Source organism: Zeugodacus cucurbitae, chromosome 6 (genome assembly GCF_028554725.1).
Source record: "Zeugodacus cucurbitae isolate PBARC_wt_2022May chromosome 6, idZeuCucr1.2, whole genome shotgun sequence".
NCBI lineage: Eukaryota > Metazoa > Arthropoda > Insecta > Diptera > Tephritidae > Zeugodacus > Zeugodacus cucurbitae.
Genome location: NC_071671.1, coordinates 65,990,031 through 66,015,181, shown reverse-complemented (window position 1 = coordinate 66,015,181; position 25,151 = coordinate 65,990,031). Strand labels below are relative to the sequence as shown.

The 25,151-nt window shown below is 33.3% G+C and overlaps 1 protein-coding gene across 6 annotated transcripts in view; it reads right to left on the bottom strand.

The window, feature by feature from the left end:
* The window catches only part of Pde8b_0 (high affinity cAMP-specific and IBMX-insensitive 3',5'-cyclic phosphodiesterase 8), a 156,846-nt gene that overhangs the window by 9,842 nt on the left and 121,853 nt on the right, over positions 1-25,151 (bottom strand). For 5 of the 6 annotated variants that reach the window (XM_054235057.1, XM_011183242.3, XM_054235058.1 and 2 more), the window contains 3 exons: positions 2,893-2,949; positions 2,569-2,768; positions 1,309-1,368 (listed from right to left, as the gene is read on the bottom strand). In XM_054235057.1, coding sequence (XP_054091032.1) covers positions 1,309-1,368; positions 2,569-2,768; positions 2,893-2,949 — 317 coding nt within the window. Of the gene's footprint in view, positions 1-1,308; positions 1,369-2,568; positions 2,769-2,892; positions 2,950-7,690; positions 9,284-25,151 lie in introns of those variants that run through there. The other variant, XM_011183240.3, reaches the window with a different exon arrangement.

Here is a 25,151-nt window from a genome sequence, read left to right as displayed (position 1 = left end):
GAAATCGTTGTTTATAATTAGCCGTAATTCTTTCTCCAACACCCAGTGAAATTAACTTGCAGTGAGCATCAACAAGTTGTCAGCCACAATTAGAGCACGAACGCTTCACTTATTAGCTTCCACGCTAAATAAGTTGTGCACTCCGCTTAACGATGCGCAATAAAATATTAATCTGCAACTCGCTTGTTTATCTCACTTTTATTTATGTTTTTTTTTTTTTCTTCGAAAACCTGCACTCATAGCTGCCACTTAGTGTGGCTGCCAGTGATTAACTTGCGCAGCCCTTCAAAGGACACAGCTGTGTACGAGGATGTAAGTAAAATATAGAAACAAGCGCCGCTGTTGAAGATAGGAAATCGCTTATTGCGTTACTTAATTAATTAAGCTGGCGTTAAATACGCCCGTGCGCTATCTTGCGCTCTTCATATATATATATATATATTTTATTTTTTCTGCATTTCTTATTGTTGTTTGTGTACTTTTCTTGGCAGCCCGTGGCTTCCGTGGTTGTTGCCGTTGGCAACTAGTGTGATTTGTTGCTCATTTCACTGCAACTTGATTAAAAGTTTTAATGAAAACGTCTTAAAGTGATATGTCTTCAACTTGTTTTTGCCTTTTGCTATATTTTCTTCTGTGTAGTCATGTAAGCGCTCACGCATATGTATGTGGCTACCAATTCACACGTTGCCAGGTAGTAATTCACCTAACGCACATAGCATAAATCCAAACTTTTAATTTGTTAAGCCAACTTGTGGAAATAATCTTGTTTTTCTTTCACTTTCTTTTACTTTGAACTCGGAAAAGGTGTTGGGTAAATATTGAAAAGAAATAAATGTGAGAACGTAACTGTTGATTCAAGCGTAGCTATGTTCTACAATTTTATGTTGTAATGAATATTAAGGTTGTCCTTAAATATAAAAATTAAATTTTTAAATTGTTTTTGACTTATTTAAAGAGGATTGAATGAGGTTGGCCATTTTTTTACCCAATATCGTTAGATTTGAAAATATTGTATATTTTTCTTACTGAAAATCTGACCTTTGACCTTTGTGAAATATGTTCTAAAATGTATTGCTCATATTTTTATATAGTTTATTACCTAAAGTGGGGAAGTTACCAAAAAAAATTCACGTTACTTTTTCAGTGCCACCTTAATGATTACAAGCATACTCAGATATATGCTAAATTACAAGCAGATACTTAAAAACTTATAATTATAAACAATTCAAATTTCTTAAAAGATATATTTTAAATAAATTATAGAAAATCTTTTAGCTTAATTGGTTCGCAATGTGGCAAGCTACTTACCTCTTTTTAACCACAGCAATTATTGTCGTAAAATGATGACCATTTGTATGACGTATTGATCTAAAGAATAAAGAAATGAAAGAACAGACGACAAGTCAGCATTAATCAAGCGAAATAAAAAAAAGGAAAAATATGAGAGTCTATTCAAAGTTGCGCACAATGGCTGGAGTGCAAAAGTCAAGGTTGCTCCATAATAAGAAAGAGCTTTTGCCGCCAGAGAGCTACATCCATTAATTCAACTATATTGCGGATTTTAGTTAGAATAGCATTTACTATTATAACGGGTGATTTTTTTGAGGTTAGGATTTTCATGCATTAGTATTTGACAGATCACGTGGGATTTCAGACATGGTGTCAAAGAGAAAGATGCTCAGTATGCTTTGACATTTCATCATGAATAGACTTACTAACGAGCAACGCTTGCAAATCATTGAATTTTATTACCAAAATCAGTGTTCGGTTCGAAATGTGAAATCCGCTTTTTTATCGACAAATTTTGTTCAGCGATGAGGCTCATTTCTGGTTGAATGGCTACGTAAATAAGCAAAATTGCCGCATTTGGGGTGAAGAGCAACCAGAAGCCGTTCAAGAACTGCCCATGCATCCCGAAAAATGCACTGTTTGGTGTGGTTTGTACGCTGGTGGAATCATTGGACCGTATTTTTTCAAAGATGCTGTTGGACGCAACGTTACGGTGAATGGCGATCGCTATCGTTCGATGCTAACAAACTTTTTGTTGCCAAAAATGGAAGAACTGAACTTGGTTGACATGTGGTTTCAACAAGATGGCGCTACATGCCACACAGCTCGCGATTCTATGGCCATTTTGAGGGAAAACTTCGGAGAACAATTCATCTCAAGAAATGGACCCGTAAGTTGGCCACCAAGATCATGCGATTTAACGCCTTTAGACTATTTTTTGTGGGGCTACGTCAAGTCTAAAGTCTACAGAAATAAGCCAGCAACTATTCCAGCTTTGGAAGACAACATTTCCGAAGAAATTCGGGCTATTCCGGCCGAAATGCTCGAAAAAGTTGCCCAAAATTGGACTTTCCGAATGGACCACCTAAGACGCAGCCGCGGTCAACATTTAAATGAAATTATCTTCGAAAAGTAAATGTCATGAACCAATCTAACGTTTCAAATAAAGAACCGATGAGATTTTGCAAATTTTATGCGTTTTTTTTTTTTAAAAAGTTATCAAGCTCTTAAAAAATCACCCTTTATATAACTATTAGTTCACCATCATTTATCACGCACCTGGCTATATATTCAGCATCCAAATGCTTTGTCGAGCGTGCATCAATTATAATCAAATGATAGAATTCCTCATTTGTGTTGGTCAAGGTATCGAGGGCGCCCTCTTTGGTGCGCGCCACCGTCACATCGAGCTGCTGTCGATGGCATGCCTCCGTTACCACTTCGCAGATATTGTCCGACTTGTGGAAAACCAATAAAGCCTGGATGAATGATAAAAAGCATAAAAGGAGAGAGAGAATAATATAGTAAATACTTTTTTCTTATAGTTCTTGTAATAGTGTTAAATAGTTCGAAGCAAATTTATTGTATTTTTTTTAGACTCACCTTGAGTTGGGGATTCGGTGGTAATACGGTTGGAAATTTCACGTCCATGAGAGATCGCTGCAAAGATAAATAAGAAAAGGAGAAAAATATTATTTAGAAAATGATATTTGAATTTGATATAAAAATATTTTTATTGTTTTTTTTTACAAAAATATTTTTTTTCTTTTTAACAAATGAAGCTTTTATTAAGTAAAGGGCTATTTTTCATCACACACACACATTGTGTGTACAATGCTCTAAAGCTCACTTTGTCAGCTAAATACCACACAAATTGAATTCGGTGTCATGTCAAATCCATTTAGTACTCAATGCTTGTAGCTTAAGTTACGCATTAAAAATGCTTTTAGCATTGAGACATTGAGAGCAAAGTGAGACTTCACAGCTACCAATACAAACAAATTTTATATGTTTGTGTGTGTGTGTGTGCGTGTTGTTTGCTTGAAAAGGATGTGCTTTATACGCTAGTCAGCGCATAAATTATTGTATTTGTTGTCATGCTGACATTTTATACGAAGATAAATTATAAGTTCAGCAAGCAGTTTCGCTGCCGGGGGTATGGTCACTCAATGGTGACTAAGTGATTTAAAATTGTTCAAAAACAGTGAGCGCATTAAAGTATCGTTCTGCTTTTATTACTACCTTTTACTACTTGGAAGAGTTTAGAGCTTGATTCTTGATGTTGAATTTTGATAGCAGAGCGTGAGGCAAGGTATCTGTAGGTCGATACGAGTATTGTAGAATGTGAAAATATTGAGTTTAATAGTTTTTTCTTTGTAAATAAAAAAGCTGACATAACATTCGATTATAAAAATATGATCCATTTCTTAAGTTAACAAAATCTATACTAACTTTGTCAATATTCATTAACTTTATTTCCACAATTCTCTGAATTTTAGTGTATTTATACTTCCAAAATTTTTGATTTCCATTTCACTTTCGTTTCAACAACCCTCCATTACTTAATATACTTCACTCAAATCTTGGAAATCTTGCGTTAATAGCAGTCTCACTAAAAGAAGTGAGCAACTTACATTGTGAAAGTTATAAAAAATCGATTTGGGCATATTTTTTGGAAGCGAAGCGTGTAAAGCTTTTTTAATCTCACAGTTTCCTTGTATTTGGGCTTGCTTGTAGTATGCTTTTGTGTAATGTGTTTTTGATGTGTGTCACATGTATCCAAAAATAAAAAAATAAATTATTATAAACAGCTTTTTTAAGATTGATTATAAAGTTTTGAAGTATTTTTAGAATTTTCAAATAAGTAAGTTTTTCCATATTTATATCTTTATGGATATAAATTATGGGAGGATAGTATATCAGCTCACGAAATTATTGGCACGTGTCACAAAGTTGTTTTATTATTCAGTACCTTTCAATTCTCCTGTTAAATTATATCGTAATTTAGGATGTCGGGGCGTATGAGTAACTTAAACTGGAGTAAGTGTGCTGTCAGACATGTCGTATGAGTAACAAATTGAATAAGTGGTATGCTTAAAATCAGAAAGACTACCATAGAAAGGAATAGCTTCGAAGTAACGAAGAATATAATGAAGAATAAAGAATATATATATCAAAATATTGAAAAAATAGACTGAAAATTACTTAGTTGGTCAATTCTTTCTTAAGAATTCCCCATGCCCTTTTTCTGTCTACACACTTTCTCCAAAATATCTGCCACTACATTCCCTTTAAGATTTTATTACTTTTACTTTATTATCTATACAGTTTCATAATAAAATCTGGTATTATTATTTCGGCGTGATAATAAAACACCTTAAAGTTCTATTAATCTCTCTTACACGACATTTTAATGTTTGTGCGCATCAAAAATGATAGAGACACCCTTGAGTAAATCCCAACAAAAGCTGCCAATTGTAAATTCAACGAACAAGTGAAATTTTAAGGCTTCAATTTTGGTGACTTTAGTGAGCATTTTCAATTTAGTGTTAATACTTTTACGACTTCAACTAAGGGGGGAGGTATGATATATGCTTCAGTGTGCATAAGCATAAGCTCATGTTATGGTTATTAAGGCAGGTTGAATTGAATCGGGGGTTAATGTAAGCCGTTCGATGTTTTGATACAGAAAGGTGAGAGATGAAGTACCAATATTTTTCTTCAACTTGATTTATATAAATTTAATAAATAAAATATATTTAGTGAAAATAAATTTATTGAAAAAAAAATATAACTCACCCTCACAGTTATTTTTTATTTTTCAAAGAATTTTTTTTGACTATAATTTATTTAATTATTTTTATATCTCATTACATTAAGGTCTATGGAGGTTTTATAGATTTTAAACCTAACAAATCCAATTCAGATAACGAAAATTAAATAAAAAATATTTTTTACTGTTTTGTTTTGCTGAGAAATTAAATAATTAAGATGAATATTTGAATTTGTAAATCTTTGTTCAAACTAACTTTAGGCCTTGAATTCAAAACGTACCACCCTAATCTAGAAATGCAAAACACCAAATCCTATTACAACAAATTATTACGCCCCCAATAGCAATCCCAGCTTATAAGCTTTAAGCACACATGCATGTGCTCTTATCGTAACCCAGTAAACATTTGTGGTGAAGTTTCGATAAAGAACTTTGGCAATCAGTACCGAATAGAGAGCAAAAAAGAGTTCGCGAAGAAACTGAGAACGAAGTACAGTTCAAGTTCCCAAACTCGAATAACCATATTCCATGAAAAAATTCCTAGTTAAAGAGACTTCGAGTTATAGACTTATATTTCCAATTCAAGAGTACGAGGTCGATTTAGGGAAGTTTGAGTTCTGAAAGTAAATTTTTATGAAATTTCACTACTGAACGCTATTGACAATTCAAGAGTTCGAGTTATGGAGATCTTTGATTTATAGAAGTTCGAGTTATAGAAGTTCAGCTGCATTTTAAAAAAATTTTCGATTTGTTTTCCAATGCCTACCGGAAGTCAAGTAGAGGTATAATGGAAATCGTGTTTATTTCAAGAGTAACTTGGTGGCCAACAAACTTCATTCCACTCCTTTTATCGCCTGTAAATTTAGAAATGAGTAAACATTTTGAATTTCCAACCAAACTTATTGTTTGCTGGGATATTTTTATTGTATAAATGCATATGTGTTTGTACATTCAGGTACCTTCATATTTTAAACAATAAAATTTCACCTTTTTAATGTTTCACTTTCAATCTTTCTTTCTCTCAATCTCTCTACATGACAACACTACTTTGGTGCGCTGTTGCTACCCTTTGTGGCCCCATTTATTTTTGACTTAAACGCGTCGAATTTCAAGGAAATGGTATTCTTAAAGGATTTCATTATTTCCATTTTATTTGCGCTTTTCGTTACAATTTGAGGCTTTTATGCTGTCAAACAAAAGCGCAGCAAGAAAAAGGTATAACAGAATACTTTCATTTGATGCCTTCAAAGAGTATAGAATGACAAGGTAAGAAAATGACAAACAAAGCCGACAATAAAAAGAAGAAGCGCGGGAGAGAAGCGAAGACATTAAATTCTTACACTTAAAATATTGAGTTAATTTTGTAATTGATTTAAAAAAATAAAGAATCGTATTTGTGGCCGATCAGTAACTCTAATGATTGTAAAATCATATTATAGCTCACAACAAATGCGTTCTAATTTAAATTTTTCTTCAAATTTCACATTCGAATGACAACTGCAAACAATGTCAGTGGAGTACACAATTACATAGGTGCGAAATAACCGTTACGCGCACATATATATACGACATGAGTTGTTAATTGACGACATACTTCTATGAGAGTGCGTGATTTCCCATCGTCAAGTCAGCGCCTATAAATAGCGTCCAACGCATTTGAATACAACTCTGCGCGCATTTTTTATGAGTTAATAATCCGAAATGAATTTCATTTCAAAGTCTGTGGTTTATAGGTAGTTCAACAGAAGCATAACGAGCACCTTAAATTTTAATATTTGCAAATTTAAGTATTCGAAATTCCGGTAATCATTTGCATGTTTACCCAAGGATTGTATGCTCCGGCGGCGAGTGCGCGATTTTTGTTTACGCAATTACTAATATTTGTTTACATTTATCGAACAATAATTTCACAATATTTCACTTTTTACATTGAAATCATTGAATTGTACACTCTTGAGGGCGCCTCATGGCATGCGTTGAATTTTGATTTGTATTTCTAAGCGAATTTTTTCGCCAAAACTTTTCGGTGTGCGAATTTTTTTAAGTGCAAATTTAATAATTTTTCGATAATTTTGGAAATTAATGTGTGGCTATTATGCGAATTTTATTGTTGCACAAGTGGAATCGATTGTTTGAGTTGGCATGGCATTTTTGGTTTGCGGGCGTAATAAAATAAAACGGATTTTCGATTGTTAACTTTTTCTGTGAAGAATAAAACTTTAATACCACCAAATTTGAATAATACCAAACATACATATTAACTACTTTTCTGAAAACATGACAATACTAATTTTAATCAATTATAAGTATTTCTCGAATAGTTGATCCATTTTGGGATCAACTTCGGGTTTAAGTTGTCAACAATTTTTTTTTTTAATAATAGAAAATTTAAGTATTATCGATTTTAGTTCGTGGTTTTGAAACTACAGGTCCTTCCTTAATAGTATTAGATGATAAAATATATATCTTCTTGCTAAGCTTATTAATTATTATAATCTTACTACATCAAAAATTATTACTTTTGGTACCAATAAAAACTGTGTTAAGACATTTTCCTCAAATAGAAGTATGCTTAAAATTCACGCTTTAACTACCCACACATTCCCCATATTCCAGAATATTTCCTACCTCTCCACTGCCCTCGTCGCGATTATCGCCTTGCTGCGATCGTACCAATAACTTCAATTTGGGACCTTCCGGCTGGCGACGCTCGTAGAGACACGAGGAAATAATCACTTTCTCACCGTCGGGATAATCAATATATTTACGACGTAACACCACCTCCACATCATCATCCGAATCGCAAGTGGATTCACCTACACCATCAATATCTACTCCCTGCAATTGCTGCGTTACGCCGACAGTTGACGCCTGCAACACGATGCGATTTTCCATCGCCAAGCGCAACGGATTCAACGCATTGCGCGAACCTGATGAACGACGCAACGAATTGTTTGTTGGTTGCTGTTGTTGGCTGGAGTGAGCATGATGATTCTGATGATGCGGGTGATGTGCAGATTTTAGATCCATTTCTTTTTCTTGTTGAGACGGCTGCTCGAAGCGGCGCATCAGCTCAATCTTCTCCTCAACACTCATATTGTTGATGCGCAAAGTGTTTGCATCCAAATTGCGTATCATCTCGGCGATATCGGAGGCGAGTGGACGTGCCGTGGTTAGAGATTTGCGGCCCGACGTGAAGGTGATATTGTGCGGTAGTGGTGTCATAATGTCAGCACTCTCCGCCGCCATATTGGCTTCGTATTCGATCTCCTCAGGCGTTTTGGGTGTTTCGGTGTGACACTTTGCTGTGTCGGTGCGCGCCTCGACGGTGTGTACGCGGGAGTGTCGCTCGCTGGTTTTGCGATTAAGTGCTTGCTCGAAATTGAAGGCTTCCGTTTCGGGGAATGGAGTGCCAATTAAATTTGGCTTTTCATCCTCAACAAAGGACTTGTACTCGGAAATGTAGCTGCGTTCGTCGTGCGACTTAACTGTTTTGGTAAGCGCAACGCTAGCAGTACTCTTGGTATCCACTTTCGACTCGGTCTTAGTGTCCACATTTCCGTTAGGGCGATAACGATGAGTTTCATTATCAGCGGCGTCGCCCAAGTCGCCCTTAGCGCTGGCGTAGGTGTAAGTATTGCTTTTATTATACGCACTTTTATCATCCGGTTTGTCCAGCAGCTGCGTTTTAATGTTGTCGGTGTCACCACCACCACCACGCGGTCTGACAGCCGCTGCGTTGCCTGAAGTCTTGCTGACTTTCGGCAATGCTTTCAACTCATCCTCATCGAAACCCAACTGCTGCTGCTCCATCACCGCCAGCGGCGCTTTCTCTGCACTCACTTTATAACGTTCCTGCACCTTCTCCTGCTTCTTTTCACGTTTTCCTTCCTGCTCATTTTCGCTGTCATCATCCTTTTCCTTTTTCTTCTTCTTGCTGCTCCCCAAAAATAGCCGAAAAATGCCACTACTCCGTCCACTGCTTCGCGTACTGCTGCGGGCACTGTTTCTATTATCACCCATACCGCCGCACTCTTGGCTGCTCCGATAGACCGCAATATCACCCATATCGCTGGTGCTCAACAGCGCCGCGTTGCCGACGCACGTGTGCTTGTCTGGCGTTTTCTCCTCCAGACTCGGCGACGTTGCGCTGCGTATGAAATACTTGGACTTATCTTTCTTTTTCTTCTTCTCCACCACCTTCTCACGTTCGCGCGCCTGCACCGCACGTCCGACGTACACTTCATTGACGTTACCATCGACGCGATTTGCTTTCGCAATCGGCTTTGTGGTTTTCGTTGTGGTGGTGTTAGTACTGTTGCTGGCCTTATCGGCACTATCAGTGCTCTTATCATTGCACTCCTTAAGCTTATCACTCGCTAGATTATTGCTGTGCTTGGCTTTGACGGTCGTCGTTTTGTCGCTGCTGGCGGCGCTCGCCTCTCGCCCTTTGCCGCACAGGGCACCTTCAACGTCCGCATACGCGTTGCTGTGACGCACATGCTCCTCTACTTCCGCCGCGTCGTTGTGGTGCTCTGGCTCTGGTGGTGCGTACACGGGCTTGTGGCGAAAGGCATTCGAGATTTTCACAAAACACTTACGCATTTTCACATGGAAAGCCTATGCAGCACTTGATTTTAGGAATTTTGACTTTAATTTTTGTTTTAAATAAAAATTTGTTAAGAAGTTTTAGAAAAGCACACTATAAAACTTCGTTTTTGAATTGTTTAAGGTTAGTCACATATTAGTTTTGTTTGTTTAATACTCTTTACAAATAAAACGCGCTGTTTGGCAAGAGAAATCATAAATTTAAAAATTTTGGTGTTTTGAAACTATTTTCTGTTTTTGAAAATAATAATAATAATAATTTTTAATTTTTCAAAAACCGTTTTATACAATTTCACTACACTTTCATTACTTTTTAATAATTTTTTTATTTTATATTTCCATGATTTATCTTAATTTTCACTGAGTCACTATTCAAATTCACCTTTGCTCATTTCTTTTCGGTTCTCACGCATGTTGCGTTCGCAACGCTTTTGAAAAAGTAACTAACAGCAAGCTTAAAGAGCAGTAAAAAAACGTTATTCCACGAGTTCTATGCACTTCAAATACGCAATCGCTTACCAAACAATAATTTAATAATTTAAATAGCATGTAAACACAATCAAGAACAAGCCTTCAATCACCAAAATGTCCACAAATTGTTAACAATGTGTGCGTGTGTTCTAATGGCCCTGTAGGGTTGAGAAGGATAGATGTTGACAAAGATATAATTCTTAATAATTACTGAAGAAAATTAAGAATTTTAATTGAACTAAGCCGACACTAAGATGAGATTGTTCAGAATATGGATCTTGTGTCCTCGTAGGGTAAAAGCACAGTAATATTAGGTCCACAACTTTGCTTTCGCCGTTTTTTTGTAAATTTAAGGCTTTTTTTACTTAGCCTCACCGTATCCGAACCTATCCGAAAGCATTCGATGAGCCTCAGCCGCACTTTTCTTGGAATTAAAAAATAAAAGCAAAATTTCCCGCAAATGTCGAGAATTCGGCTCAAAAAGTGACATTTTCAGTTGAGAATAAGTTTGGGATGCAAACAGATCTCTACAAATATTTTGTTTGGTTAATGTTGACACAAATGTCTAAGATCGATATAAAAAAATCGATTTAATCGACCGGTGCTTGACCCTAGTGGCATCTATTGTAAAACGGCAGAAGCAAAGTTGTAATACTATATATAATACTATGACTTCTTAATCAAATACATTATTGAATATAGACCCTAGGTTCTAAAAACAAACAAGTCAATTAAAGGTTTTGTTGTCTATAGCAAGGTTCAGACTAAAGCAGGCAGTAGTAAATCACTATCTTCTTCCAAGAGAAAGACTTGATAGGAAATTTAAAAGTATCTAACCAACAAGTATTTATAGACCTACCTGAAATATTCAGTAGTTCTTAATGGACAAGCTGCTCCTAAATATTCTGATCGAAAGTTGGGCCGTCCCGATTTTTTTCCCAAAATATCTTAATATTTACCACCAGACTATTGAAAATCGATAGATAGAGTTGGGCCATGACATTGTTGAATTCTTATAAAGATTTTAAAGGAAGCTAAGAAAGGCCGTAGCGTCAATGATCTATAAAAAGTGTACGGAGAATTAGGTTTAGATATTGACTGTATTGATACACTATAGAAGTTTAGTCCTTGGGCCCACTCTGAAGTCCGTATAATTCTTAAAAGGTATTCAAGGAAGCTAAGAAATCTACAACCGCTGCGTCGATGATCTACAAAATGTGTACGGAGAATTAGACATTGCCTGTATTGATGTACTATAGAAGTCTGATAAATGGAATGCTATAACATATTTCCTATATTCAATGATCCTAATTTAAAGTCAATGCATAGAGAAACATTTCTGGAAGATGGAGTAATAATCACAAGAAATTTTTTTTTCACATAAGTAAGTCACTGTGAAAAAAAAACTAGAGACGGTTCTAGAGTAGAAGAATACTTTATAGCTATCAGTTTGATCAAAATTAGTAAACAAAAGTGGAATTTCACTAAACTATTTCCTCTCGGGTGTGTCTTCGCAATCAGCACAAAATCGGGTTAAAAAATATTGGCGTGAACGTGTTTATAGGCTTTATCGCTAGAACAGTTATAAAAACTGTATGCATACAACTTCTACAAACTTAACTGTATATATATATATATATATATATATATATATGAATAAATGCGAGTATGTATGGAAGCAACTTTTGACTGTAAATTGTTTTTGTTCGATATTAACTGTATTTGCGTTCGCTTGTTTGCACATTTCTTTGATGGATTGCTGACTTTGTTGCTTTTATTTGTAATTTTTGCTGTCAATATGCAGTTACGTATATTTCTAATTTTAACGCTGAAATTCATAACAAAACATTGCCAGCTATGCATGAGCATTATCAATCAATCTAATTAAATGTTGCTACATACATAATGAGCGCAATATTTTAACTGTTGCACATTTCCAAATACAAACAGATGTGAGTACTATCATATGTACATATGTATGTATATATGTTTGTATGTAAGTATGTATGTATGTGTGTCTCTGTTTGTTTTGCTCTTAAAAAGCGGTAGAAGTACTTGAAGAAAATACTCCTAAAATAGCAGGCAATTAAAATACATATATTGGCCAATTGGTGGTGGAAGAATTGCAATTTTTTTGTGTTTGCGTCATGCTTTTTCTTAGCAACCCAACAACATACACACACTTAACTAGAAATATAGTATGTAAACATCTGATATGCAGATAATTCAAATGAATGTTCTTTTTCAAGTAAGCTGTGGGCAGTGATGTGATAAGCATGCTAAAGTGCTACGAGGTGAGTAATGTGTGAAGCACTGCTGACTGCAAGATTACGCGTGATTTTTGTGTGAACGTGAAATATTTAATTCATTTAACGGTTAAGTAATGATTAACAAAATGTATTTTAAATAGAATTTTATACAATTTCTATATTTCGGAGTGAAGGACTATAGCTGGAGCTGATTTATATATATTCCATAGCATTATAATCTACTCCTCACTACTTTTGGAGCATTTTACCGTTATATAAGCATAAATTAACCGTCATTATTCTCTTAAAAAAATGACTTGCGCTTGATTTTTCTGTTAAACCAGCAAATCTCTTTGTATTACTACAAAAAAACCTTGATAATTATTATTTATTAGCGGCTAGTGAAATATTATTTCAAATATACGACTTTGTTCAGGCAATTTATAAATTATAAAATAAATATTGCCTAAGGTGAAACCACTTGTGACTGTCAACAGCTGCTACAGGCAAGTGTTTGGCAGTGAGAGCTTTTGAATAATAAAGGGTGATTTTTTAAGAGCTTGATAACTTTTTTTAAAACAAAAACGCATAAAATTTGCAAAATCTCATCGGTTCTTTATTTGAAACGTTAGATTGGTTCATGACATTTACTTTTTGAAGATAATTTCATTTAAATGTTGACCGCGGCTGCGTCTTAGGTGGTCCATTCGGAAAGTCCAATTTTGGGCAACTTTTTCGAGCATTTCGGCCGGAATAGCCCGAATTTCTTCGGAAATGTTGTCTTCCAAAGCTGGAATAGTTGCTGGCTTATTTCTGTAGACTTTAGACTTGACGTAGCCCCACAAAAAATAGTCTAAAGGCGTTAAATCGCATGATCTTGGTGGCCAACTTACGGGTCCATTTCTTGAGATGAATTGTTCTCCGAAGTTTTCCCTCAAAATGGCCATAGAATCGCGAGCTGTGTGGCATGTAGCGCCATCTTGTTGAAACCACATGTCAACCAAGTTCAGTTCTTCCATTTTTGGCAACAAAAAGTTTGTTAGCATCGAACGATAGCGATCGCCATTCACCGTAACGTTGCGTCCAACAGCATCTTTGAAAAAATACGGTCCAATGATTCCACCAGCGTACAAACCACACCAAACAGTGCATTTTTCGGGATGCATGGGCAGTTCTTGAACGGCTTCTGGTTGCTCTTCACCCCAAATGCGGCAATTTTGCTTATTTACGTAGCCATTCAACCAGAAATGAGCCTCATCGCTGAACAAAATTTGTCGATAAAAAACATTTCGAACCGAACACTGATTTTGGTAATAAAATTCAATGATTTGCAAGCGTTGCTCGTTAGTAAGTCTATTCATGATGAAATGTCAAAGCATACTGAGCATCTTTCTCTTTGACACCATGTCTGAAATCCCACGTGATCTGTCAAATACTAATGCATGAAAATCCTAACCTCAAAAAAATCACCCGTTATAAGGCTTGAAAATATTAACTGCTATATGCAGTTATTATACTCTCGCAACAAATGTTGCTAAAGAGAGTATTATAGTTTTGTTCACATAACGGTTGTTTGTAACACCCAAAACTAAACGAGTTAGATATAGGGTTATATATACCAAAGTGATCAGGGTGAAGAGTGGAGTTCAAATCCGAATGTCTGTCTGTCCGTCCGTCCAACCGTCCGTCTGTGCAAGCTGTAACTTGAGTAAAAAATTAAGATATCTTGGTGAAACTTGGCACAATTATTTCTTGGCACCATAGGAAGGTTGCTTTCGAAAATGAGCAAAATCGGACCACTGCCACGCCCACAAAATGGCGAAAACCGAAAACAACACATAAAGTGCCATAACTAAGCCATAAATAAAGCTATGGAAATAAAATTTGGTATGAAGGATCGCACTATGAAGGGGCATATTTGGATGTAATTTTTTTGGGGAAGTGGGCGGGGACGCGCCCCCTACTAAGTTTTTTGTATATATCTCGCAAACGAATAGAGCTATATAAACCAAACTTTCTGCAGTCGCTTTTTTAGCCTCGTCCTAATACAGTCCAAAAATGAAAGAAATCGGATAATAACCACGCCCACCTCCCATACAAAAGTTAGGTTGAAAATTACTAAAAGTGGGTTAACTCACTAACGAAAAACGTCAGAAACACTAAATTTCACATAAGAAATGGGAGATGGAAGCTGCACTCAGATTTTTTTACAAAATGGAAAATGGGCGTGGCGTCGCCCACTTATGGGTCAAAAACCATATCTCAGGAACTACTCGACCAATTTCAATGAAATTTGGTTTGTTATAGTTTCCTCGCCTCCCAATAATATAGTGTGAAAATTGGCCAAATCGCTTCACAACCACGCCTACTTCCTATAAACCAGAACTTTGAAGACGATCTGAATCGTTTATTTTACAATATATAAAGTAAGCACTAGTGAAGATATCTGTGCAGAACTTTGCACAAATACTATGTTTATAGTGTGGCAGCCCCATTCTAAAAATCGTCGAAATCGGACCATAGGTTTTCAAGGCCCCATATATCGAACATGAGGACCTCAGTGCTTCTAACCTGATATTAGGGTTTTCAACTTTCAATGGACTTTATACAATATATATGACGAATATGTGGGTCAAATTGTGTGTAATAGTAATAAAAATATATCAATAAATTGCGAGAGTATAAAATGTTCGGTTACACCAGAACTTAGCGCTTCGTTATTTGTTTTTATTTGAAGTTCTAACTGCGATGTTTTCTTCTTTTTCTGCTCAAAAACATAACGGCTTTTGTTTGCTAAAAGTCTGCTTAGGAACACCTCGATTCTAATTCAAAAAATGTACCGTTATATTTCTTTGGCTACTCACTAATTATATATATATATTGCATAAGACTCAAAGCAACTCAAGGAATCTTAAGTGTTTTATGACTAAGTATTTATTTTGGGAAATCCACTTTCAAACTAACCTAACTTGCATTATATTTATATGCTTATAACATTTTACTATAATTCCCCAAATACACTAGTATACATACATATATGTAAATAATTATAGATTCTCGAGAAGTCGACAAAATATAAAAAAAATTATTATCTCATTATTCCCACGAAAGAGAAATATACAAATGAAAATCCATGCATAATCCGCCACATAACTAAAGAGCTTAGAATGCTTTACGCTTTATCACACGGAAACAGTGTGTTTATTGGGCGCAAATTATTTGTTGTTTAAACACTGTCTCACGTCACAACACATTTTTATGGTTTACAAATAAGCGCAGCGTGGAAAAAAAGTAAATGAAACCTAAATAAAAACAAAAACAAGAAGTGAATCAAAATGAATTTGTATCTATTAAATGAAATCTGTTTTTCGGTTACATTTATGCACAGTGTGAGGTTTTACGCTTGAGGTGATTAATAGTTGGATTTAAGTTTATTTGTGTATGAGTGGCAGGCATTGCGGGGGATTTCATAGAAGAGTGAGAAAACGTCAGAAAAAATAAAAACAAAAAATTCCCATAAAAACAAATCGAAGAAATAAAAACACTAGAAGAATATGGAATAAAAAAACAGCAAAAATTCGGAAAAAATAATTTAAATTCAGATAAATTTAATACAAAATAAAATAAAAGAAACACAACCTTAGAAACCCATATTTTCAAGCGAAAAAAAATTTAAAAATAAACATTTTAAATTTTTAAATTCAAAAGAGTAAGATTTTTGAAAAATACCGTTAAAATAAAAAAAGAAAAACAAAACAAAAAAAAAATAATATATATCATATAGAGTTAAGAGTGTTATTTAGAATTATGAATTTAGAAAGTCATGCTGTGAAAAAATTTTTTTTATAAAATAATTTCTGATTAAAGCAAAGAATAAATTTAAAAAAAAAATACAATAAATGTATATAAAAGCGTTGAACATGAAATGCCATATATATTATGTTATTTCATATATATAATATATATATATTAAAAAAAAAAGAATTAAGTAACCTCAAATTGAAAAAAAACAACAATTACATTTCAGAAAAAAATCACGAATTTTCGCCCTACAGACAGTAAAATACACTGAAAATTAAAGAAATCAACGAAATCACTTATTTGCGTCCCACATTTGGCAAGCATGAAGTAATGCAAAAAAAAACACAAAAAAGTAATAAATAAATAAAAAAAATCACACAATTTTCACGCTTATCACGCTGTAACATTATTTGCTTAGCACACTTTACAACGCTTTCACTTTTCTTGCGCAGCCTTGCGAACGAACATGCAAAATTTCCCAATTAAAAGTGAGCAAATTTATTTTTATTATTATTTTATTTTTTTTTAATTTTTTTAATTAAATTTTTATTTTTTCAATTTAGTTTTTATTATTTTTTTTAATTTTTTTTTTAATTTTTTTTTAATTTTTTTTAAATTTTTTAATAAAATTTTTATTTTTTCAATTTAGTTTTTATTATTTTTTTAAATTTTTTTTGTTATTTTATTTTATATTTATTATTATTATTTTAATATTTTTTGTTGATTAAATTTATTTTTATTATTATTTTATTTTTGAATTTTTTTTTTATTTTTTTTATTTCATTTTAATTTGTTTAAATAATATTTTGTCTTTTCCTATTTTATTTTTTTTCCATTTTTGTCACTTTTTCTCATTTTATCAACAGCTGCAGGCGTGACTATGATGAGCTCATTAAAATAAACAACAATTTTACTTGCATTATTTTTAACTGTTTAGCAGCACTTTATATTTGCCGTTACTTTTGACACAATTTACTAGCGGATTTTCCAATAAAATAAAATTTGTTGGCACATTTAGTAGTTGCTCCAATGGCACTTGATCCTTATCACTTGATATTTTCAATCATTCACCGATTGAAATAACTTTGCTTCTACTTTTAATTATGTATTAATTATTAATATACAACAATAACAACAGCAATAACAATGTCATCACTTGGTACCGCACTAGTGATTTTCATTGTCGCACACTTTTCGTCGATTGTTCGCATTTGTTCACACAAATCTTGGCCACCATCTCTGCTATCAGCGCGAGCAGCACTTCTTGACTGAAATTTCAACTTTTGCAACTTTTCTACCGCACACAGACGACCGCCGGCAAGTGGTGCGGCGTATTATAGCGGTTTGCCGCCGCCGCCACTGTCGTCGCCGCTCTAATTGTTATGCCAATTGATTTAAGCGACTTTGCGGTGTAGGTGTGTGTGTGTGTGTGTGACTTTTGAATTTCTCGTTAGTGTTGGTGCTGTGTACATATGTGTTTGTTTGTGTGCATAACCAACTGAGGTGTGGTTGTTTTATTATAGTTCTTTTTATTGTTATTGGCACGTTGCTAAAACATTTTTTGAAAATAATTTCACATTGCAATTAACAATCAATTGCTCTCTCAGCGCTACTCTTTGCGCTCAGTAAGCTTTGCTTTTCACTAAATTTTCTATATAATATTGCTTTTGTTTTTGTTATTTATTTGTAGTATGTTCTTTGATACATTTTGATTGACAATGTTAAGACTTGTTATCATCGCGTCTACATGTCCGCTTGCTTAGTGTGCATTTGTGTTGTAAGAAAGCGACATCGACACACACATTTGAAGCATTAGAGTGGGTCGCTTTTTCACTGTCAAATATTTTGAAACAAAAAATATCGAAATTTTTTTCCTGGAATGAGGAAATCAACGACGCAGTGGTGTGGGACTGGTTTCGGTGTCTAAGAAGCATCCAATAATCAAATGATTCTGATCTCGACTTTGTAATCATCAGTGTTGCTTTCATATTTCTAGATCATAAGCAGAATTCGAAAAAGCTACATTTACTAAATTCAATGTCAAGCTTTCAAGCTGTACTCTTTTCTATACTTATGAGGGCCCCGAAAGTTTAGAGTTCACTACATTAATATGTAGGCTTTAAGACACTTTATTCCAAAACCATATTGAAGATAAAATACATATCTTTGACAATTTTTTTATATTATATTATCGAAGCTTAAAGCAGTTGTTAAAGCTTCGGAAAGCTCTCCGTTTCAAAAGTTCAAAATTGCTTTTACTATTTGACCAATAACTTATTTTTCACTTATTTTTACATAATTTAATAACTTTCAGTCATTTTCTACAAATATTATCCACATCAGAGGCACATCCAACTCTACTCAACTAACAGTGTTTACTTAGCTTTACTCGAAAGTGTGCAGCGTGATCATATACTCGACTCATCAGACAGTATTTATTAGTAATGACGGTAATAAACATTTTTGCAACGATTTTAAAATTCTACACAATTAAAAGTGGGCCGATTAAGTAGACGCTATAAGCACAATGTCGGCGTAATTGTTTTATTAATGGCTTGGTTCTTCCTGTGTTTTATTAGTGTGCCGCTCCATTTCAGTAAGAATTACTACTGAAGTGTAGCGTTATTGAAAAAAAAATTAATAAAATATAATATAAATTTTTTAGTCATAACAGAACTTGTGTACGTGGTGACAGAATACGTCATATCTCTGGCCGGATATGTATATTTTTGATGAAGGTTTAGAGAAAATTTAAGTAAAAACGCTGTTGAAGATATTCAAAAATTTTTTTAAAGAAGGAAATAGACTTTAGGATAACTTTGAAGTAATAAAAACAAAATATTGAATAGGGTTGCCACCCAATTATTTTAAATGTACCAAAGAAAAAATACATTAAATGTAAAATTATTTTGTATAATATAATGTAGATCAAGAATAATATAATGTATAATAGGGTTGCCACTAACTTAAATATTTAAAAGATTATCTCAATGTCATCAAATTCGAGATTATTTTTATTTAAATGATTAATGTACGAGCTAAGAAATATATTTTTTCACGCAGAGTTGCCAACTTTTTTCATTTTTGCCGACCTCTCAATATTGGTTTAGGTATTATAAAAATTTTAACTATAAATCCTTATGCTTATAGATGCTTTATGTTAAATAAAAACAAAAACTAGAAATTCAACTATTTCCTATGAGGCATATTTTAAATGTACCCAACTTTAATTGTATTGAACTTTTACGCTCACTTTCTTTGCGGTCAAATGATGTATGTGCTGTTTAAACTGCATGCAAGAAAGTAGCATACGCTGCTGTTTTGGCTATAAATTGTAGTTACTAGCGAACTAGTACGCGATCTAGCTAAATATTGACAGTTGTACAAATTATTTTCTAAGAATATATATGTATTTTGTATAAAAATTTTCAGATAAATACTGCTATAAAAAATTTATTAGAAAACAAGAAGTTGTTGCCAATTGAATACCGTTATCAAAAACTTTTTAAAATTCTTTGTTTGTGTAACGAAATATTTTTCATATTTTTGTTATTACTGGTATCTATACTCTGGTAGATATGCATATATTTAATATTTGTGACTCTTGAAATACATACGTACACACTTTAAAATCACTCTAATACAGCTACTCAGCAAAGGATTAATTTTGTCATACGAAAGCAACATTTTGACGTCAAATAGTCGTGTGACTCTCGTTTTGTACTTACTACAAGTATATATGTTTTCAATTAATATTTACTATACAAATTCGTTGTTGTATTATCAACAATAAGTTGGCGATAAAGAAAAGCTTTCATGGTCAGCGCTTATCTAAGCAGTTACAGAGTTCTTTGTTGCTTTAGAAAGTTGAGGTGCTACAAATGACTAAGAGACCTACAGTTGCTATATCTATTATATATCTATATACAATTATATGTATACTTATATAGTCGAAGAATATGAAGCCTCAAACAGCTGTCGCTGAACTGTTGCAGCCCCCTACTGGGACTCATCCAATGGACGCGTAGTTGCTTTAATTGCCGTAGGTTATGGTATGCATACTTTCGGTATATTTTTCGAAAACTCATTTATATAATAAGTATGTCTGAGTGTCACCAGATTATTGCACTATGCTTTTGGCATGTTTAATTACTTAATTTTGTTGTTGTTGTTTTTGCACATACTGGTCATTTTGTGCGGCTAAAATGTTTTAACTACAAAGTTGTTTTCATTTTTACGGTGGGTGGCTGCCAGTGATTATTAGTTATCGCTTAATGTCGTTTACGTGACAAAGCAGCAATAAAATTGAGAAAGCAGCGCATGAGTATGTATGTGTGCGCGCTTTGGAGGTGTAGGCACAGAGCAGGTGAGTCTGCTTGGTAATAAAAATAAAAGAAATATACAGGTAAGTGTATAAACAGAACACAGAAAGATCACAGTAAATGTAATTGTGCAATAATATTGTGCCACACTTTGTAATCTTACATAAACAACAATTGTAGATTCGTGTCTGTGTGTGTATGCATTTCTAAAGCAGTTATCATACCATTGTTAACATGGAAATGTACTACAATTTGGGACCTTCATAAATCTATATGTACATAATTTTTTATAGATATTTATATATGTATGCATAAACAAATATAAATTTGGTTGAACTTGTGTTTATAAATTTAAGGCGCACACCTAGTGTGAAATTTCAAAAATATCAAGTTTTTCTTATTTCGATAGATTGTACCTTTTAAAATAACATATTAAAATTTCAAATCGATATCTCAAATAGTTTTTGAGTTACAGCAATTTAAAGAGCAGCCGCTCGGTAACAGTGAAAACGATCATTTTATCTTTAAACGCGTTTTTCTCGAAACAGCATTTTCCGTATTTGCTGCAGTGAATACTCAAAACAAATGATCCGATCACTATCGATTTTTTTACATGTTCTATATGTAGTTCTCCGTACAATGATCTATCGATTTTTGATCTGATCAAAAAATCGAATTTTGGCAGGCCAAAAACGACAAAAATTTTCGGTAAAATTCGACTATTTTTTTTTTAAAACGCCGATTTAAATGATCCGATCACTATCGATTTTTTTACATGTTCTATATATAGTTCTCCGTACAATGACCTATTGATTTTTGATCTGATCAAAAAATCGAATTTCGGCAGTCCAAAAACGACAAAAATTTTCGGTAAAATTCGACTATTTTTTTTTAAAACGCCGCCATATTGCCAATTTTTGATTTTTTCTTTATCGTAGGTCATTGTACAGACAATATTATCTAGTTTAACGAGAATTTTTTTTTAGATTTCATCCACGGAAAAAGCCGGAATCACTGCAGCAGCGAAGGACCTTTATTTTCGCGCCGTTGGAGATCGATTATAACTTAAAAAATATTTAATTTTTTTCTTCAAAACTTTCACTGTATATTCTTGAAACTTGTATAAATATATATATTCTTAAAATTTTGAAATAATTGATAAAGTATTTTTTTAATAAAAATTCCCAAAAATCACCTTTTTTTAGGCCATTACACTTGGTGTGCCCCTTAAATGGCGAATTTTAATAAAATATTTTGAAAATTTAAGATAGAGTTGTGGGGGGTCAAAAAATTTAATTAATTTATGTATATATATATATTTAAAAAAATTAAAAATTCTTAAATGCTTTTTTTCAATTTTAATAGTTTTTTTGTAATTTAATAATATTTGAAAAATTTTAAAATTTGCAATTCTGAAAATTTTTCAGTGTATGATATAAGGGCAGTCCCAACTTAGAGCCATAGAATATCTCGTTTTTGTTGTTTATAAGCAAACACTAGTCTAATATTCTGCCATACCAAAGCACCCTGTAAATTTATTCACAATTTGTATGAAAGCCACGTTTGCCACGCACGTTTTTCATTTGCAGCGATGATTCGATTATATGCAAATATGCAATTAAAATTTACATATAAGCAGTTATATACAATGATAAAAAAATATGAAAATGAAAAACAAAAACAAAAATATTAAAAAATGTTGCATAGAAACTAACCGGCTTTTCAAAGGCGGAAGCAAATAACACTAAGCGCAAAAACATGGTAACAATATCTTGAAGAAGGGCTTAAGTAGACAATGGAAGCTTGTTTTTATCTGGCTTCGAACCTCAAATTTTCTTCAATTTGAATAAATTCCCTTATTTACAAAAAAAATATTAGAAATTTAATTACCTGGCAACCCTGTTCGAATCTACATGTTATTTGAATGTAATAAATAATAGTACTAAACGTATTTAGCGAATATTAAATACAGTTATTTTTAATTTTAATTTCATATAGGTGCCAACGCTGCGTCATTCTCCAATTCAAAACGTTCATAAACTTTTTTTTACAACACTTTTTTATTTCATCAAAATAAGGCTATATTTGCGGAAAAGAACTATTTAAATATAATCAAAAATATTTCAAATCAAATCCTCAGACACTTGTTTATATAGATATTTTAGTGAATTTATAGCACGGAAAACACTCTTATATAAAAAAAAAGTTGGCAACTCTAATAAAAAAATATTATTATTTTCGAATTAAATTCAATTACTTCAATAACTTTCATTATCAACTTTATCATATTGAATCTTTGCTGTTCTTTTCACACCAAACTTACTCGCTTAAAAGCTCTGGGATATTTCGAGAAAATTCGTCGCAACATTTTTTTCTTTCACAAATCGCACTTCTGGAAAAATTCTTAAATTTGTCTTAAAAAAAAGTTTTAGTAAAAATTCACGCGAAAGACTTTCGCGTACCGAAAACTGCTACACAACCGATCGCCATACAAGCTTAGACAAGAAAGTGCCAAGCTCTCATCAATTTACCGGCCAACGTTCAAGCCTTCGATCAGCTCCACACCCCTCACCTATCGTCTAAGATGAGAATAACTTTGCAAGCGTTGGACTTGAGGGGGGATGTGATGGAGGCAATTTGTATTGGGTGTTGCACGGAATGTGTCGTGGAATCAAATGTCATAACAACGCGCTAACAAATTGATCGCCGTGAAGTGCTTGAGTCAATAAAAATATAAGAATGATGAGATTTTTGCTCTTTATATGGTGACCATTTGCGCTCGTATTATACGTATAGATTTGCATATGTATGTATGTGGAAGTCCAGCGGCATTTCGCATAGACACACATTGTATGCGAAAAGTAAATGTACTGGGTTTAGTATGTATGCCAGTGAGTGTACATATATACTACAGTTATTGATGTCACATTCCAATTAACGTTCTTTTTCGGCCAGCTGATTTTCCAGTATTCGCTGTTTTGGAAAATTTCGACGGCTCAATTTTGGTTAAAGGTGTGAAAAATCTTATGCGCGCCAATTTTTATTTATAGAAAAGTTGATATGTGTGTCGCAAAGTATTTGATACTAATTTACACATATTTAACTACATTTGCGGTGATGTACCCAGTAGGATATAAAGTACGTGTGTTTTGAGTTTGTAGAGGTCATAAATGGAGATTTATGATTAGTTTGGATTTTGTAAAACTTTAATTCCAAATTATGTAAAATGAAGTCAAATTAAATCTCACTTAGGTCAATCATATTCCGTTTATATGAAGCTATCTGATGTAAGTTATAGTAGTTAAAGATATGTCAATTTAATAATGTATATATTAGAGCAACTTCCTCTGAAGACTAGCCTAGTTGAGATTGTGAGATTGGATATTTATTTCTAAAACTTGGGCTTCATATAGGTGAATTTCATAAAGATCTATATATAATTTGCTTTAACTTCCCATAGGAATATTTATTTTGTCTTATTACCTGTTGGTATTTGCTAATTTAATTAATTAACCTAAACGATCTACGAGGTGTGTTCAAAAAATAACGGGAATTTTCGCTTTTTTCGAAAAAAAAAAATATTTCTTAATTCGTCTACATGAGTGTTGTCGTCTTTAAAATAGCCCTCATTTGATATTATGCATTTATGCCAGCGCTTCTACCAATCTTCGAAATAGTTCACAAACTCCATTTTTGGGAAAGATTTTTCTCTTTTAGCGATTTATCGTATGCTTGTAAAACGAGGGCATTTTAAGATTCTCTTTATTTTTGGAAATTGTAAACACGGAGTCATGTCTGGGGAATATGAAGACTGGGGAATAATGACATTATTGTTTTTAGCGAATACAAGAAAACACGTAAAAGCAAGGAAGTGTGAGCTTTTAACAAACGAAAATCGCCAAGCTCGTTAATTCTTAGCGGCTGTTACAGACAAACTAAGCAATGAATACAGCTGAAACGTAATAAAAAAACATTTTTTTTTTTGAAAATTTTAACATTCCCGTTATTTTCTGAACACACCTCGCATTTATGTGGACCTTTACTTTGTGGTATATTTTTGAGAAATTTCACAATCATTAAATTTAATTACAGTTTCTCACGATAATTTAAAATGGACGTTGGTTTATAGATGGTTTAAAATTATGTTCTGAGCTGAGACCTTGAATTTGTATTATTAATATACTAGGATTCTCAAGATCACGGACATATTAAAGATTCAAATATTTCAGAATAAAAAGTTGAATCCTCAGTTTAAATATTTAGCGAAACGGAACACTCCGTACCGAGCAAGTATAAGGCTCTAAATGTCAAAACAAATGGTCACTACTACGAAGTCTGGAGAAATCCATAAGAACATTGGTTAGTCGGGCATACATAGAAGATATAAAACTAACAAAAACAAAAACTAAGTACAGTTTTCAAATTACTTTAAAGACGTTTGAAGCATATTATTTACAGAATCGCTTTAACAAGTGATCCAGGTGTCTGTGATTTCAGTGCAGCAGAGTTTAAGAAATCACGTTCATTAAAGTGACAAGGTGTTACACAAACGACAGATGTGTGACAAATTTTAAGTTACTTTGGAATTCATGTCTTTCACAACCATTAAAATCACTTAATCAATACAACTTAAATACC